The sequence below is a fragment of the Mustela nivalis genome (genome assembly GCF_964662115.1).
Source record: "Mustela nivalis genome assembly, chromosome: 10".
NCBI lineage: Eukaryota > Metazoa > Chordata > Mammalia > Carnivora > Mustelidae > Mustela > Mustela nivalis.
The window spans coordinates 71395466-71414731 of NC_139029.1; the positions used below are offsets into that span (position 1 = coordinate 71395466).

Below are 19266 nucleotides of genomic sequence, written 5' to 3' on the forward strand. Positions count from 1 at the left end.
GTAAATTTATAAAACTCTTGGGAGGAAAATTTAATAATGCTTACCAAAATGAAATATGTATGTAACCTTTGGCTAAATAATACCACATTTTGGATGTATTATCTGATGTATACTCTGCATATATCTGTTTGAGTGTTTGAATATGTAGATGAATATTCATTCATAGCAGCATGCTTGTAATGAAGGCTAGAAATAATCTAAATATCAACAGGGTATTGATTAAACAAATCATGATATAGCATACAATGGAATACTATGTAGCCATTATAAAGATGAAAGAAGATGTGTATGTTTTGATATGGAATAATTCCTATGACATGTTTGAGTGGAAAAAATAAACAAACTATATGCATACACACACACACACAGGCTTAGATTTTTACAGTGTCTCTGAAAGGCTTTCTACAGAGTTAATAACAGTGGCTGTATCTGAAGAGAACTGGGGCTTGAAACACAGGAATACTAGGGAAATTTTCCTTGGGCACTTTTGTGTTCTGTATTTATTATATTATATCATGTGATACCATATTTATTTTTGCTATGTGCCCTTTATAAGCATTATATTTAAGAACCAAAAAGTGCCAGGAAAGCAATCTATCAGAAGGCATATTATTCTGATGATCAGTTGACCTACACTATAGTTTGGTTTTGCTCTGACAAAGTCCCATGACCTTTCTAGAATTCAGTGTCTTTCTCTGTGAAATGAGGATGCCGACCTCAATAATCCATAAGGCTTCTTGAAACATCAACATTCTCGGGTTCCATTCACTAGCATGAAGGTGCTTCACTTCAGTAATACTTTAGTCTGGAAGTACCTTTGAAGATAATTAGGCAAAATCAGAGTATTAGTGTTAGAGGAAAGTACTGGTTGCTGATAATGGGAAGCTTCCCTTTGGTTCTCCTTCAAATAGCACACTGATTTCCATTAGACAATTAACTAAAATAATTGATTTGTTTGGATTTACAGTTGGAAACTATGAATTTTAATACAACCTCACAGTTGAAATATCTCAGACCTGTTTTCCTTTTGGATCAAGTGGACTTAAGTCTCTGACAGGCTGACCAAATCTTATTACCCTCTATTTACTGTATAACAAAGGTTTATTTCATAAATGTTTCCATATTTTATGCTCACATAAATTAAGTGGCCAAAACATTTAATTAAATGGACTACTCAAACAATCTCATTTCCTGGCTGGTCATCTTTATCAATGGTAATAGTAGCACCCACCTCACGACTATAAGTGAATTTTTTTTTTAAAGAGAATAATTATTTAAATCTAAACTATGCTCAGACTAGTGATATAAATTCTTTTTTTAAAACTATACAAGTAATTTGAGTTTATGATAAAAAATCCCAATAATGAAGAAGTACATAACATAAGAAGTGAAAATTTCCTCTTCCCTGTTTTAATCCCATTCCTCAGAAGTAAACAGAGTGAGTATGGCATGTATTTTCTTACACACACACACGTGTGCGTGCGTGGGCACACACACTTGTGCATGTGTGCATTTACACACATAATAATGAGATTATATGTAACATACTGTTTTACAGTTTGTTTTCATACTCAGCAGTGTACTGTACTTGTGGTACATAGAGTTCTGTATCATTCTTTAAAGGGCTGTAAACTACATATCCACACATATATCCCATGATTTATTTACACATTTTCTTAGCAATGGACATCCAGGGTTATTTTCTAATTATATGCCATGAGAAGCAGTATTACATAGGACTTAGACATTTGGCTAGAATGTTTGCAGACTGTTTTTCTAGAAGTGGGCTTCTAGGTTACACAGTGCTTCCCACGTGCCAGGCACCATTGTAAGCACTTTGCAAATATAAACTTTTTATACTGCAATAGCATAGATACTCATATTATCTCCTTTTCCAGATGAGAAATTTAGGTCTAGGGAGACGAAGTAAACTTCTAGAGATCTCACAGCTCTGGCTGGTAGAGTCAGGATTGGAACTCAGGCTTGCTGAACCCAGAGTTTGTGCTTAACTACTAAGCTCTGCTGCCTCACAACATAGGTATATTTGGAATTTTGTTAGACGCTGCCAACTTGTCCTCCAAAATGATTGTGTCAATTTATACTTCCACCAACTGAAAAATTGAGAGTTAATTTGTTTCCTCATTTCCTGACCAAATGCTATGTTCTTACTTTAAAAAATTTTTTGCCAATTTGTGGTCGGAAAAATTATATCATATTATTGCTTTAATTTACAATTAGCATATTATGAACATTCATAATACTTAACTTTTATTAGACCCCGACTACAATAAAATTCTTCATCATTTCCAGATTATCATCCAAGAGCAGTGGAGCCCACACACAGCTTCTTCAGGAAATGCTAACAACATGGTGTACATATGGCTTCCTTGTTTGTAATGCTTCCAGAGTTTGCTTTTGAGGTTAATTTCTTTTCTTTGTTTTGGATAAACTTCTCACAGGGGACCTGGGCAAGCAGCAGCCTTTTTAAAAATTATAGCCCAAACTATTTCTTGAGCAATCCAGGAACTCATTTACAATGCAATCCTCAGATTCTTATAACATAGTTTGCGAGAGGGTGTGCCCAGAGCAGTTAGGAAAAAGCAAAACAGCATTTTAACAATGAGGGATTTAGCAGGAAGATCTGACCCAACAAGTAGAAACTCTTTTAAAGGTTCAATCAAGTTTATTCCCATCACATTCCTTTGGAATGCCCAACAGGCACATGCTTTGTCAATGAAAATTATTTTCAATCTCATTGATGTTTTGTTTGGCAAGAATTATTTCTTTGAACAATTTCTTATTAATCACCTAAGATTTTTCATTTCTGACAGTGTTATCACCAGCTGCATATTTATAAAAGAGCCAACTTCAACCTGTGTTCAGTTTTAATCTGTTTGTGTCTTGCGAATGTAATTGGAAAAAAACCTCTGCCAATCTATCTGCAACCACACTTCAGATCTTCCACATTATAAGGGGTAAGAAATTAGAATGAAATGGATGTCTTTTACTATTTTCCTTATTTTCTGAGACCAAGTCACGATCACAATAGAAGTCTTCTATCATCCTTATTTTCTGAGACCACATCATGATATGCCCACCTTACCAGTCATACCATTTAGATTTCTCCCCCTCTTTGCGGCTCTTTGTTTTCCATTTCTGGGGACACGGTTTGCCCTGCAGTAATCCGAATATGAATAGCCACACCTAGCCTCTGAACAGGGTCCTGCCTCCCAAACTGATAACTCATCGTGGCTCCAAGACAGCATCTTCCCACAGGTACTGATTCAAACTGTTTTACTGCAATCACTTCCCACATAGGTGGATTAAAAATCCATGGAGGCCCATGGGGGTGGCTAGAATGTCTTATTTTTAGGGACAATGTTGGCCAGTGCTTCCTCCAGGCTGTCAGCAGCCTGCAATCCCCAGGGAACATTTCAATGGGCTTCAACTTAAACCTTGTTTATATGTGGCCGTTGATTTTCTTTACCAAGAGCTGCCAACCCAGTGGAGTTTAGCCCTACCTGTCAGGCAACACCCATCCTCTCCTCAACAGGGTGGCAGGCAGGGGGAGCCAGGCTGGGGGCGGGAGCGACGGCCATTTTGGCAATTTAGTGCAGGGGTTCTCAACGTGTTACCTGGGAATTTGTTAGAAATGCAAAATCCCTTGCCACACCCTGTGTTTCCTAGTAATTTGTGTGCAGACCCAAAAGTTTGAGAATCACTCCTCTAGCTTCATATGTCAGAATCTTCCACTTCATTTTTTTTTTTTTTTACCCCCTATGTTTTTATATCTGTCTTTACCCTGTAACATGTTCTCAGTCACAGATTCATTTTCTAAATGTCTTTGAGCTGTCTTCTGGGCAGGGACCCCCACCCTGATGAGTGGTGCACTGGCAAATGTTCAACAACAGGCTAAGAAGGAGGGGACCTGAAGTGTAGTTTTCGCAATTTCTGTGGTGTAAGTATATCCCCAAGGCCCGTTTCAAGCTACTCCGGTGATACTACTTATGGTGGAGTGAAGAGATGTGTATAATTGCCCTCAAGAGTGGGTGTGAGCCAGCTCCAATACCATACCGGATGGTGCCAATAATCCTGTAGGTTTTGGTACACATTTAGTCCCATGGGGATTTAGATGGGGTTTCCACACAAAATTGGAGTCATTATTTGCAGGCCCTTTGTTGAATCATTGCATACTTTTGATAATTAAAGTGACTAAAATATTCCATTGACATTGTTTCTTTAAGATTACTGGAAGGATTCAAGATCAGGTTTCAAGCAACATTTTGGGGCAGCCACACATGAAACAGATTCAAATCCATACCTGTTCTTGGTGCCTTTCCATTTTCCAAATGACTGGTTTGGTAGAGGGTAAGCCGTCAAACCACATAGACCTTGTTTTCCCCACCATTCTATTTCTATGACTTACAGTCAGAATTCTCCAAAAAACCTGTTTGTTGAATTAATCAATTAGTAACTATATTAGTTTACTAGGGCTTCCATAACAAAATACTACAGGGTGGGTGACTGAAGCAGCATTTATCGTCTCACGGTTTTGGAAGAGGTGCAAGATCTAGGTCTTAGCAGGTTTGGTTTCTTCTGAGACCTCTCTTCTTGGCTGGCAGATGGCCACTTTCTTGCTGTGTCCTCATGTGATTGTTCCTCCATCTGTGTCTCTCTGTCCAGATTTCTCTTCTTAAAAGGACACCAGTGATAGTGTCTTACAGCTTCATTATAACCTAGTTACCTCTCTAAAGACCATGTCTCCAAATACAGTTACTCTGAGGTACAGGGAGTTAGCAGTTCAGCATAGAATTCTGGGGAGGTGGTGGGGGATATAATTTAGCCCCAAACAACAGCAACCAAAGTTTCTATATCTTAAGGTTCTAATAGCACAGTAAAAGAACAAGACATCAGTGGTGGATTTGGAGTATATCTGACATGTGCCTCTATATTTTACTTCTGTGATAACTTGTATTGATTAGGAAGTGGGCACAATCTCATCTCAGAAATGACAAAATAATCTTACAAATTGCAGAAATATCCTTACCCTCCCTCCTCTCATCTCATACCCATTTATCATTGGCACATGAGATTTTGTTCCAGCTAAAGGAGTTAGGAGGATAGGAGAGATGGAAGTTCAATTAGCTGTATACACAGAAACAATAAGACATGGGAGTTGTGTTATGTATATATGTCTCCAGGTTGCACGGTGAAAGTAAGATGTGGGAACTTGATTCCAGCACCTACTTGTACCTGAAGGAATCCACTGTTGAGCAGGTTCCACTGCCAAATAAAATCTCAGCAGCTCACATTTCTGACATTGTTTTGTGACTTGATAGCTGTTAAACAATAGGAAAGAAGTTCAAAGTGTGGTCAGTCATAAGGCCTTGGGAATGTGTGTGTTGGGGACCAGGAGGCTCTGAAGGGGGAAACTTTCTTGGTTGAAAAATGGCTCCATTTGGGTCAGAATTCTGGCCAATTATAGAGAGAGTAACAGTAAGTCCAGCTTCTGTTTTTTTCTCCTTATTGGTGTTCGGTCATCTTAAATCCTGTGGTGACATGAGTGAATCTTAACACAGCATTTTAATTTTACACTATGGGTTCTGTTAGCTTAGGTGTAATTTGTCCATTACCCTTTTGGGATCACGATCAGACTTTTCAAAATTATTTATTTTATTGTTTTTTAAGTTAAATTCTCATTTGATTAGTAAACTTTCCTTTAGAAATCCTCAAAATAATTTCAACAGGCCTCGAGGGCATATGTTCTTGTAATATAATAGCATGACTAGGTGGTTCTTGGCCATCAGCCTAGCACGGTGAGGCATGCTGTTATTACACAATTACACACATCCTAGTGTATGTCTTATTTCGTAATTGTTCTTCTCATTCAGAGATGCTGCTGAAAGCAATTACGTAAGTCTTGTTCATCTCATAAGGAAGGAAATGGGTGGAAGTGAAGCAGAGCCAAGCTCACAGGCACTGAGGGTGACCGTACCTTACACAGAACGTCTCATCTCTCAATAGGATATTGGGCGACAGTCTCAGGGGATTGAATCAGCACATTTTGGCCTCCTTCTCCTATAGCCTCTCCTCCCCAAGCCCCAGCCCCAGCCCCAGCCAGCAAGCAGTAATAATAGCAGCGCCTATAACTGGTGTGTTTATTTATTTTATTTTTATTTGATTTATTGTTTTAAATTTTATTTTAGTTTTTCAGTGTTTCAAGATTCATTGTTTATGCACCACACGCAGTGCTCCATGCAAAGGTGCCCTCCTTAATACCCATCACCAGGCTCACCTACCCCCCCACCCCTCTCCCCTCCAAAATCCTAAGTTTGTTTCTCAGAGTCCACTGTCTCTCATGGTTCATCTCTCCTTCTGATTTCCCCCAAATCACTTCTCCTCCCCATCTCTTAATGTCCTCTGTGTTATTGCTTATGCTCCACAAGTAAGTGAAACCATATGATAATTGACTCTCTCTGCTTGATTTATTTCACTCAACATAATCTCCAGTCCCATCTATGTTATACAAAAGTTGGGTATTCATCCTTTCTGATGGAGGCATAATATTCCATTGTATATATGGACCATATCTTCTTTCCATTCATCTGCTGAAGGGCATCTTGGCTCTTTCCACAGTTTGGTGACTGTGGCCATTGCTGCTATGAACATTGGGGTACAGATGGCCCTTCTTTTCACTACGTCTGTATCCTTGGGGTAAGTACCCAGTAGTGCAATTGTAGGGTCATAAGGAAGCTCTATTTTCAATTTCTTAAGGAATCTCCACACTGTTTTCCAAAGCGGTTGCACCATCTTGCATTCCCACCAACAGTGTAAGAAGGTTCCCCTTTCTCCACATCCTCTCCAACACTTGTTGTTTACTATCTTGTTAATTTTGGCCATTCTAACTGGTGTAAGGTGGTATCTCAATGTGGTTTTGATTTGAATCTCCCTGATGGCTAATAATGATGGAACATTTTTTCATGTGTCCGTTAACCATTTGTATGTCTTCTTTGGAGAAGTGTCTGTTCATGTCTTCTGCCTATTTTTTGACGTGATTATCTGTTTTTTGAGCGTTGAATTTGAGGAGATCTTGGATACCAGCCCTTTGTCTGTAGTGTCATTTGCGAATATCTTCTCCCATTCTGTGGGTTGCCTCTTTGTTTTAATGACTGTTTCCTTTGCTGTGCAAAAGCTTTGATCTTGATGAAGTCCCAAAAGTTCATTTTTGCTTTTGTCTCCTTGCCTTTGGAGACATGTCTAGAAAGAAGTTGCTGTGGTCAGTGTCGAAGAGGTTACTACTTATGTTCTCTAGGATTTTGACTGATTCCTGGCTCATGTTGAGGTCTTTTAACCATTTTGAGTTTATCTTTGTGTATGATATAAGAGAATGGTCGAGTTTCATTCTTCTATTCATAGCTGTCCAATTTTCCCAGCACTATTTATTGAAGAGGTTGTCTTTTTTCCACTGGATATCTTTTCCTGCATTGTCGGAGGTTATTTGATCATAGATTTGAGGGTCCATATCTGGGCTCTCTACTTTATTCCAATGGTCTATGTGTCTGTTTTTGTGCCAGTACCATGCTGTCTTGGTGATCACAGCTTTGTAGTAAAGCTTGAAATCAGGCAACATGATGCCTCTCCAGTTTTGGTTTTCTTTTTCAACATTTCCTTAGGATTTTAGGGTCTCTTCTGGTTCCCTCCAAATTTTAGGATTGTTTATTCATTTTGAAGGTTTTTCATAAAACTGAGTGATACAGTGGTGATTGATATTCTCTATCTTGTGACTTCAAACCCTATTCTGTGTGTCTAGGGGTGTGACACATCTGAAGTAAAATAAAGGTCACTGACTCAAAAAAGAAACAAAGGGAGAGGACTACAAGAGTTGCTTCTGTTACATAAGACAGCTCTCAAAATCAGAGAGAATGGGCTCAACCCATACAAACGGGGATTGCTTAAGTTCAGGCTGTCCTGAAGGTAGTCTTCCGAGGAATGCTTTTGGGTCTGGTGTGTATTCTGTAGAGAAAGAATTCTTAAAACCTCACCAAGTAGTAGGGAGTTTTCAACCTGCCCTGTGGAAATTGTCCAGTCAAGGACACATTTGTGGGCTTCCTCCTGAGTTATAGCAGGGAACCATATCATAAGAATGAGTACACGTTTTTCGGGAACGAATCACTTCTCAATGAGAAGACAACCTGCTTCTTCTTTCTTCTGATTTCAATAGTTCCTCAAATTCCAAATGAGCTTTGGATATCCCTGAGTTACTTGGCAGCTTCATGTCAGGTCAAATGACCAAGAATTTGGTTTGGAAAGAGCAGGCTGTCCTCTATGTGGTAAGGAGTCCCTAGATACCAGTGCCTTCTCTTAAGAATGCAGCTGAAAGCACGCCCAAAAATGTGCTTCTGATGGAAGGTATCTGGAGTCAGTTAAAAGAGAAAGCCAAGAGTGAAACCAGCTATTGATTCTGTTGGGCCTTGTATTTTTGTTGTGGACTCTTGATGGCAGCAATATGGAACACCACAAGATTCTTGAGGGCAAGGACCGTGTTAGCTGATTTTGTATTTCTAGAGTTAAGCCTAGGATGTGATATGCAGGAGATACTTCAAATACTTTGTTCATTTCTGTTATGGTTAATTTTATGTGGCAACTGGGTTAGGTCATGGTACCTAGCTATCTGGTCAGGTATGTCTGAGTAGTGCTATGAAGGAATTTTTAAAATGAGGTTAGCATCTCTATTAGTCAACTTTGAGTGTAGAGGTCCTCTGTGATGGTTAATTTTATGTGCTATGTTGAGGTGGGCCTCCTCTAACTAGGAGGCATTCAGAAAAAGAACTACTGCACTTGCCTCCCGAGGAAGAGGCAATTCTGCCAGCTTCAGGCTTGAACTGCAATATCAACTCCTCCCTGAATTTCCAGGTCACCTGGAAGCCCCATAAAATCTGGGCTTGCCAGCCTCCACACCTGTGTGAGCAGGTTCCTTATGAATAAAAGTAGGCCTATCCAGCATCTTGGCTTTACTATAGTGATCCCTCCTCCATCCCCAAATTCCAGTGAAGTAGGAAGAGACTACTGGGCCAAGTTGAAACTTTGACTCTTTGCCCTAAAATCCCCAATAGTGTTACTTTTAAATAGAGAAAGCCCTGGTAGGGGCAAGGGTGCCAAGACAGGGGACGATGATTCGGGGTGGCGGTGGAGAAGAATTCCGCAACCTTCGTCCAAATCCTTGATTTTATATTTACTGTTAGCATCTAGTATAAAAATGGTTGGCTTGATTTAAGTGCCTTTGTTGGGTTCAAAACCCCATCGTCACCACCACCAGCAGTTCACCCTGCTGTGGCGTGGAGAGGCTGAGGACCACTTTTCAGCCTGATGTGATTTCTAACAGCTGAGATATTAAAACACTGAAAAACGGGGTTTATAATGGAAATGCTGACAGACTATTAACTATAGCAGCACTACTCTAATAAATGGAATGGCCTGTCATAATCTCTAGTTCATAAATATGCAAATACAAGACTGGGGATTTGCTCCAAAGGATGTCTCTATAATTTTAACTGACCTTTACTGATACCAAATGAGCCTGTTGCTTCTGTTTTTGTACATTGGATATAAAGTACAGGAAATCCAGCCGCCTGTCAGCCTAAAGTATATAAAGTTTAAACTGCCAGCTACTAAACTCTGGGCTCAGATTCCATTTCTCTTCACATTCACACTTTTTATTGACATTTTCATTTTTTTTTTCCCAGGGGGTGGAAGCTGAGTGGGGGCGAAATCAAACATTGTTCATCCCCATCCCCCCCCCCATTTTTTCCACATGTCACAGTGCCTGCCCAGCCAAAATTCATGGATTGCCTCAAGGACAAACAGGCCATCTACACTGAATTATAAATTTGAGTTTTATCCAGTTTTCTGCTTTTGGACCAAATGGGCAGCAAATCCAGTGACTTCATATTTAATAACCTAGATGTCATTTGTCCTGTGTCTTTCAGCACAGAGCAAAGAGTTGGATGGCTAGCAGTTTTGCAGATTTTTTCCCCCCTAATTATTTTAAGCTATTCAGCTTGGTCTCCGAACTATTGATGCGGAGCCAAATTGCCAGCAGGGGTGAGCTCTGTCCAATCCAGGAGCTAAATGAGTCACTGAGAGTCAATCTGTTTGTCCCTCGCTGCTGGAGTTTCCCCGGGCTGGCCTCCGTGGGCCACGGTCCCATGCGGAGCTGCAGGCTGGGCCCTTGTGGGCACCCGAGCCTCCCGCTTCCCGCCTTGGGCCCCATGCACCGCAGCTGCCGCTCTGTGCCCACCGGCTGGCGGGACATCCGGTCCTTCAGTAGCAGTGTACTTGGGGCCTCGCTCTGGGAGGGAATGAAGACATCTTGTTATGTGCAGCTTCCCGAGTAATTCATCAGGAATCTGGAAAGCGAAGGGACACCTCAACAGAACGCGTGATCAGGGTGCCCCCCCAGGCACTCATCTACTCTCCTCAGCGGCCCGCATGAAGTCAGTGGAAACAGAACGCTTCATTTGGTCAGGGAAAAATGACAAACGAAAGGGGAGTGGAAGGGATGGGTGGGTACCCCGCGGTGGTGGCCCACAGGAGAACTCCAACCTCACAGCCAGAAGCTTCTGGAACTTTGAGAGAGAGCTCCCAGTGCCTGAATAACTTGTGTTTTGTTTTGTTTTCCAGCGGAAACATTTAATTTCTAACAATATTTATTAAAAAGCAAAACCCTTCCTTTCTTCCCGGTAGGCTCAGTATTCAATTACACAGAAATATGCAGCCGACTTAAGGACTGCACATAAGATTAAGATAACTGGTATTTCATGGTAAATGATTAAATTAGCTGACACAGTCCTATCCTGAACTTTGCCATTAGGACTGACATTTTTGTACTCTGTGCATTGAGGACTATGGGTAATCTAAGCCGGTAGGAACTTTTTCTCTTTGCAACTCAAACATGATCAAGCAGCAATGTTCTCTCTGAACGTCTGAACAGAGGAGTTAATACAGAGTTGGAGAAAACAACCACAAAAAAATTTATTGCAGTAGGTTGCACTGCCCCCAGAGTCCTCTGGAATTGGAGAAATCAGGGGTCCTTGAGAGACAACGAAGAGGCAGGGGACAGAGAGGAATATTGATTAATTGATTTACTGTAATTTTCAGATAGAAATATCTGGGGAAACAACTCTATGGGCAGAGTTTTTTCTTTTTCACAGTGAAGTCTCAGTGGACTGCAAGCTTTGTTCCCTGTGGGGCTGCCGGTTCCATTTCTGTAGTTCCAATGAACCTCACCTTTTTAGGTATTCATGCTGATTTTTGGCTTCCCTTTTTCTAGCTATCAAGGGGACAAGGGCAGTTAGAGAAAAAAGTCAGATTTCTGAAACACAGAAAAACTTGTCACTGAAATCAGGACTGGGTTAGTGAATTGCTTTCCTTTTCTTCTGGAGGTCACTCCTGTGCCGAGGTCAGTTGCTTCATTGAGGTTCTGTCAGTAGTGGGTTTCTGGATTCTGGGGATCTGGGAAGTTCTGGGAAGTGCCCCTGCCATCTTAGAAGTAATTAACTAAAAAATGAAGGCCCCTCTTCTCTTCATATTTTGAACCACTCAGCAGCAGCGAATACCAAGCACGAAACGCCAGTTTTCAGATCATTAGTACAAAGCATCTTCCGCAGGAGGCAATAAAATGTTGCTTTATATAACTCAGCTACAGTTTCACTGCTTTCAGGAAGCAGGAATCTCCCTGAAAAGAAATTTACATGAAAACAGTCCCATTGTTTGAGAACTTATGCAAATGCTGTACAAAGGGGTTTGATAGCGATTTTTAAAAATTAAATCTTTATCACTGCCTCAGAGATATCCCAAGAAACCCGGTTACCTGTAAAGAATTCCATTGTAATTATTATGTTTTAAAAACGTGTACAATATAGAGTTATTTTGGAATTTTTCCCCTAAGCTCCAAATTTCTTCCTAAGCTTCAAAACCCTTGGTAATGAATGTCCTACAGAGAGTCTCCTACTTTCTGGTTTAACAATTATCACTGGTTAACAAAACTGGAGATGACAACCACAAAAAGACATGACTCCAAGTATTTGGAACAACACAAAATGTTTCTCCCGTGGATGCAACTTTTAGGGACTACGTGGGGATCTGTACCCCTTAGTGCTCAGCCAGCAGAAGACGAAGCTCTAAGTGTCTCAATTCATGTTGATTACCTCTCAACTCCTTGGTGCTAGGAATGTGGATGTGTCCATTACCATATGTTCGAACAATGGATCGCCTGTGCCAGGAATCTCATTTCTGGAGAAAGACATTAAAAGGATGGGTGAGGAATAGGGTGTTGGACCAAATATTGTGACATTTCCCTTTGATTCTGACTTTCTTTAAATTCTTCGGCATTTAGTACCTCGCATCTGTTTGGCTTTCGTACCCTTAGTTTCTCTTCCTCCTAATTCACTGTAGAGGATGATCAAAGTATGGAGTTTCTTCTACTCCAGAGGTTAGCATTTCTGCAGTGCAAGAGAGCTTGGTTTTCAAGCACACTGGTCTTTGAACACAAGGAATTCCTTTAATGATCATGCCAGACAGTATGGACTTCAGAATCAAAAATGTTTTACTGCCTTCTCTGCTATTTACCAGCTTTGACACTTTGGACAAGTCATTATAACCTCTGTAAGCCTCAGTCCCCTCTTCTATAAATGGGAATCATTGTCATCATTGTCCTGTCTCATTAGTTACAAAAAGAAACAAACGACTGAACAAATTGCTGTTCAGCTATTCTTGACACACGTGTGTGAATATGTATTTATTTCTTATACAGGTACTGTTGTTCTATATATCATGTAAATTATATGATACACAAAAGTGGAAATTACATAATGAGATTACAAAATAAACAGAAATTAATACTTTATTACTTTCTTCCCATCTTGCACAACTCCCAGCATGCATAACCCCATTAACCCTGTGTGGGTAATGTATTCAGCACACTCCCTGGTCCAGAGCGGTACCCCGTGTATATGTTAGGGTGTTATTATTTTTATGCCTAAGGAAAAGCCCAATGGCAGCAGGGAACGTTCAGCCTCCTATTGGCTGCTTTTTTTTTTTTTTTTTAAGTTAATGGTCTTTTTTTATTGGGGAAAAAAAAAAAGACTAGCATTTACAACTTGGAATGGACGTAAATTGTAATTCCTTGATCAGCAATGTTGATGCCTGTGCTGAAGTCCACAGCCCCAGCCTACTCTGCTGCTGGCTCCAAGTCATGGTTCAGGAGGTTTTAAAAACAGAGAGTCCAAAGATGCTCCCTTGGTAAAGGTTTTTTTTTTGTTGTTGTTGTTTTAAATTTGTGTGAATGGTGACAGCCTGACACCCATGTCACTCCAGGACAACGCGGACAACGCTAAACCAACATGGGAGGCATGCCACCCAGATGAGCGTCATGGTCACCAAGGATGGGGGCACCCAGAAGTACGAGAGGGCCGTCCTGCTAAGTGGGGCTACGTCTAGACAGCTTATCCTTCACCCATTTCTCTGCACAGCATCCTGAGGTAAACCAATTTAAAATGTTTGTTTTCAGTAAACCAGCTATGACAATTTTATACTAACAAATTGAACTAGAACCCATTTGAAGAAGTTTTAAATTTTTTTCATTTTTCGTTTTTAATACAAATGCCTGACTGTGCTCAATTGTCAAGCTGCATGCATGAAAAACTGGCCAGCCCAGTGTATTAATCATGAGCAAATGGAACTGCGAGGAGTCCACTAGGTGCTTCCTTATCATTAAGGTAGGACAAGTATTTATGTCGTAAAACTGATGTGTAGCTTGATCTTTAGGGGACAGGGCCACCAACCAATACATGCAGATTTTGTGTGTGTGGACAGAAGGTACTTTTGACATTCAGTTTTGCTATATAGAAACAGAATGAGTAAATGAACTTTTTTTTTTTTTTTTTTTTTTTTTTTTTTGCAAGAGGTAAGTAAAAGATTCAATTTGATTCTTCTAGAAGGGGGGGAAAGGAGTTGAAAGTAGGCCTTCATTTTGCAGTCATCATCTGTACGAATTCTTCATAGTTGACTTGCCCGTCTCCATCAATATCTGCTTCTCTGATCATTTCATCTACTTCTTCATCTGTTAGTTTCTCCCCTAAGTTGGTCATGACATGACGAAGCTCTGCCGCACTGATGTAACCGTTGCCATCCTTGTCAAAGACTTGGAATGCCTCGCGAATTTCTTCTTCGCTGTCTGTATCTTTCATTTTTCTAGCCATCATAGTCAAGAATTCCGGGAAGTCAATGGTGCCATTACCGTCAGCATCCACCTCGTTGATCATATCCTGCAATTCGGCTTCTGTTGGGTTCTGACCCAGTGACCTCATGACAGTTCCAAGTTCCTTTGTTGTGATGGTGCCGTCGCCATCTTTGTCAAATAGGGAGAAAGCTTCCTTGAACTCAGCGATCTGTTCTTCGGTGAGCTGATCAGCCATGGTGCGAGCGAAGGGAAGAAGAGCAGAGGGAGCGAGGGTGGCTGCACCAGCGCAGGGGCTGTGACGGCGGGGGGTGCCTCCGCTGCTGTAGCTGCTGCTGCTAAGGCGCGAGGTGCGCTCAGCGCTGTGCCGCTGCCGCCGCCCGACTGTGAGTAACGGCGCCGCGCCCGCGAGGCTCCCAGCACCACTGCCCTATTGGCTGCTTTTTTGATTTGACTTTGCTCTTCTCTAAGTGGTGGAGAATGGCTTACTGATAGGTCAGGCTCTTTCAGCATAGAGGAATGTCACTGCACAATTCTGGTCAGCAGTTTCTTCTGCTAAGAGATGCTGTACATTCACAAGGATTTTTCAATGGGGCCTCATGTTCGAAGGAAGATTGGTAGCATCTTCCACAGAGATGGGCAATGAAGATAGCAGAGTTATTTCCCGTGGTGTGAGGCTGAGGTGACATTTCCTCCTTGAGAACTGAAAGCTCTGGCAAGAATCTGTGCCAATGGGGAAGGAAATGGGGGTAGGGTCAACATTGGAGGAAAACAGAAAAAGCTCTTTTTCTTTATTATTCTTTCATTGCCATCTGCGGTGTCCTTGGCCTTATATGCAATAGAGAGGACACATAGATTTTGGATTTTATTGTGGTGGCATTGAGTATAAGTCCAGAAGTTTGTATAAATCCTCTTGGTGTAGATACTTCTAATTTCATACTCATTCATTTGCTAATCCTTAAGCATAGTTATGTATACTGGGCATCAGGCTCAGTGCTGGGCACTATTTTAAATATGAATTTGTTTTCAGAGCTGGAGAAGCAAGCCAAGGAAAATGATGGAATTAAAGAGCTCAAATTTACACATAGGAACTTGGGTTTTGCTAGAGAATCTATTGTGAACCAGGCCGTCATTGACCTCACACTTTTTAATTAGTGAGCATCAGTCATTCTTCTTGCAAATTCTTTTATTACCTAAATGAAAAACCTGGGGGCACCTTGGGTGACTCAGGCAGTTAAGCATCTGCCTTGGGCTCAGGTCATAAACATGTGGTCCTGGGATCCAGCCCTGCCTCATCTCATTGGACAGGGCTGACTCTTCAGCAGGGGGTCTGCTTCTCCCTCTGCCCCTACCCTCTGCTCAAGCTCTCTTTCACTCTCTTGCTTCCAGGCTCTCTTTCTCTCTCAAATAAATAAATAAAAATCTTTCTTAAAAAAATGTAAAAAATTGATGCACAATCTTATGGCAAAATATTAAAGAAAATCAAGGGACTGAAAGCAGCATGGGAATTTACATTCATCTTGAGAAAAGGACATAGTGTTCAGTTCTGTTTCAGTTGTCTGGATCCACTGTATATCCAAACTTAAGAGACTTCCTTTGTGTTCAAACTTTTCTGTTGATTTCACTCTTCTTGAGGCATAAAACCTTAATGTAGACAGTGGTGATTTGTGTGTGTTGACTTTTCTGGTTCTTGTCAATATCTGGTTCTCTTCCTATTTTTGCACACAGAGAAGAGCAAATTTCCTGTACAAAGAGGGGGCCTGTTACTAGTTTTAGCTAATGGTCTATAAGCTGAAATGGAATGAGGTCCATTCTGGGTTTAGGAGATTCTGACGAGATTGTCCTGTCTCCTTTCCATTCTGCTGTGGAGATGTGACCAGATGGTGTAACCTCCATCAGCCTGGGTTCCTGAGTAACCATATGAGCAGAGCATCTCACTGATGTATATGTATTGGAACAACAACAACAAAAATAAACCTTTGTCTTCACAATCTACTGGGATTTCAGGGTTAATTTCAGCATAACCCACTCTCCCTGACAGTTACAGTGTTTTTATGTTTTTGTTTTTCCTGGAAGAGGAAGGATATCTAGATCTTTCCCCAAAAATGTTCTACTCTGAGAAACTGTGAGGAAAGAACCAAGATCTGAAGCCATCAGGGGACGGAGGTGAGAGAACTTACAAAAACAGGGAGAAGGATGCAAAACCAAGGAAAAGGATGCAAATATCTGGAGTAAAATAATCAATGTTTTGCTGGCCAGTGTGTATCAGCAAATGTCAGAGAGTCAGCGCCCATGGTGAGTCTTCAAGGGAGTCACTGATGCAACTCCAACAGTGGCAAGATTTTCCTTTATTAAGGAATGGGAAGAATGTCTATCTAGGCCTTCAAAAGCGAACAATGAAGGCTGATTTCTCAATAGAACATTTTTAGGAATTTACAAAATGAAGAATTGTAAGAGAATCTCTATGAATGATGAACCTAACTTAGGTATCTGAGAAAGAGGTCCAGAAGAGTGAACCACAAGTAGAAGCCAAAAAAACTCGTCACAAGAAAGTCCCAGGGCAAAAATGACATATTGTGCAAAAGCTGTCATTGAGTCCATTGCAAAGCTCCTAGTGTAGCATTTTTCTTCGTAGGGCCAATATGCCATTACATGTGGTGAAATAATCATTTTAAACTGCTAACTAAGAGACTTCACCGAATAAAACTCCGGTGAGTAGAGTAGATATAATAAATATTCTGAGTTTCCAAGATAGTGACATTCCTGAGCCCCCTAAAGGCCTGGGGCAATGGTAGCATAGTAGCATGTAAGGCTGACTTGTTGATCTGTGAGGCTCTTTTAAATGCACTTTTAAGGCTGCTTTCTCCCTAATCTTAAATACTTGACCTTTCAGTCTGATATTCTTCAATATTATTAGATTAGATGATTAGTTATTAAATATACTGTCTCCAGTAAATAGGTAATTGTATAATGCAATGGCCTTCAGCTTTTCCAGGCCATGTTCCCATGACATTTAGAGTTAGAACACCGAGTCCTTCTGTGGTAGGAATGTTTAACCCCTTCTGTGGGTGGAAGAATGTACGGGGATTTCCTTGGCTCTCACTCTCAAGCTAACTGAATGAAGGGCAGTCAAAACATAGAGTATCCCATGTTTTTGACAGCTATCGAACTCAAATATCATATGTTCTTATTACATTTATAACCACATAATAACAGTGAAAAATACATAAATCAGCACTTTCCCTGTGACAAGCTGGTGTGATGAACACAATGTAGGTACTCGCCAGGCTTTGGGGTGAGTGCTTGAGAAAAATGTATAGTCCTGTTTTGCAACCCAAAGCACCCAAAGCAGGTAAAGAAGTTTGAACTGTCTCTATTGGCTTTTGCCAAATTTTGTCTGTCATGCTGGGATGGGGATAGAGAGAAGGAAGAGAGAGGAGGAGGAAGTCTTCCCCTCCTACAAAACACTAACATGTTTTGGTGCTTTAATAAGTGTCAAGCGCTATGTCAGCCATTTCACATACTCAGACTCAATTTCTCTTCCCATTAAATAGAAATCAAGTTTATAACACTAGTCTTTGTTTTCCATTTTAGGAACCTCAAGCTCAGAAAAGTTAAAGTAGCCCAAGACCAAACAGCCAGAGTACCTGAGTTGGGATTTGCCCTTGGATCTGTTTGACCTCCTTGTGCCTAGATTTCACACCCTCTTCTTTTTGTTATGTGCCTATTGTGTGTCAGTGTGGGGTTACTCGTGTTGTAAGAGGAGGGGGAAGATGATCAGGGAAGTCTGAGTATCATTTATCCCTCTGATGTCTTTTTAATTGAGGTCCTACTGTGTTTCAATCAGCATGCTGTGAAGAATGCAAAAGAAGTACCAAGACACAATTACAGGCCCCCAAATTAGAGGTTGAAAGCTATTTGGGAAGGCAAAGCAACACACAAGAAACAATTCCTCATTGGGTCCTATGAATGGTAAATCTCAAAGTTCACCATGATCATGGTAAGTATGGTCTGGAGATGATTACTGAAATGTGAGGAGATTTGATCTTGTAGAGTAGGCAAGATGTGAAGAGAAGGGCATTTCGGGTATAACGTAGAGATGATATGAACCAACGTACGTGCTAGTGTTGCAGAGGTGAGGAGGAAATGACAGCCCAACTACTTTCCCTCCACCTCACTCTGGATTTCTCCAGCATTCCCTGCTTCTCTCTTGTTTTTCCTGCTGAGGTAATTAACACATGTGGTGCATCCGTATCCGCGTTCCCCTGTGAGCTCTCTGAGCCTAGGGACTGGATCTCATTCAGCTCCTTATTTTCATTGCCTAAAGCAGTGCCTGGTGCCCATTAGGTGCTCAATAAATGCTTGTGAAATGGATGGATAGAATGATGGCTGCTGGATGAAAGGTAGGATAATGTGGGTGGGAGCGGCTGGACACAGAGGCAAGAAAAAAGTTAAACCAGATATGACAGTAAAACAGGTCTTGACTGAGTATGTAGACAAGATCAATACAGCCTTTATGTGTGGTTAGGATTGTGCGAGACTAGAACACTAAGGTAGTGAGAACATGGAGCCGTGAAAGTGAGAATGGGGAAGATGAAGAAGTGGCAGTCAGAGGACAGTGAGAAGCAACACACCTTGGTTCCAAGTCTGATGTAAGGGAGAAGAGAGACGAAGAGTCCTCTAAGAAGAAATGCGGAATACAGGGAAGAGGATCTTGTTTTAGAGAATAATGAGCTACTTTTGGACAAGTCAAAGATTTTTAAAAATAAATAATTACGGTGAATGTCAAGTGACAGGAGGGACATTGGGAGTCATTTTAGGCATTAGGAAATTATATGAAAAGGGGCTAAGAATGTGGATGTGGATGGCTGGATGGGCTTAGTCTTCTATCCATGGGAGGTAGAGTCCAGATGCATCTGGGGTGAGAGACTACCTCAAAAGCTCCCAGAGATTATGGGTTCTTCCTGGAAGCCACAGGAAGGACTTGAGGCATGAAATGATCCCCTTGATTTAATTTACATGAGATCTCC

General features: G+C 41.0%; 1 protein-coding gene across 1 annotated transcript; it reads right to left on the minus strand.

Moving 5' to 3' along the window:
• Positions 1-13620: 13620 nt before the first annotated feature.
• On the minus strand, positions 13621-14666 carry LOC309843010 (calmodulin-alpha). The gene has a single exon (XM_082688081.1). The coding sequence runs from the start codon at positions 14472-14474 to the stop codon at positions 14025-14027; it is 450 nt and encodes a 149-aa protein (XP_082544207.1). The 5' UTR covers positions 14475-14666; the 3' UTR covers positions 13621-14024.
• Positions 14667-19266: the final 4600 nt, after the last annotated feature.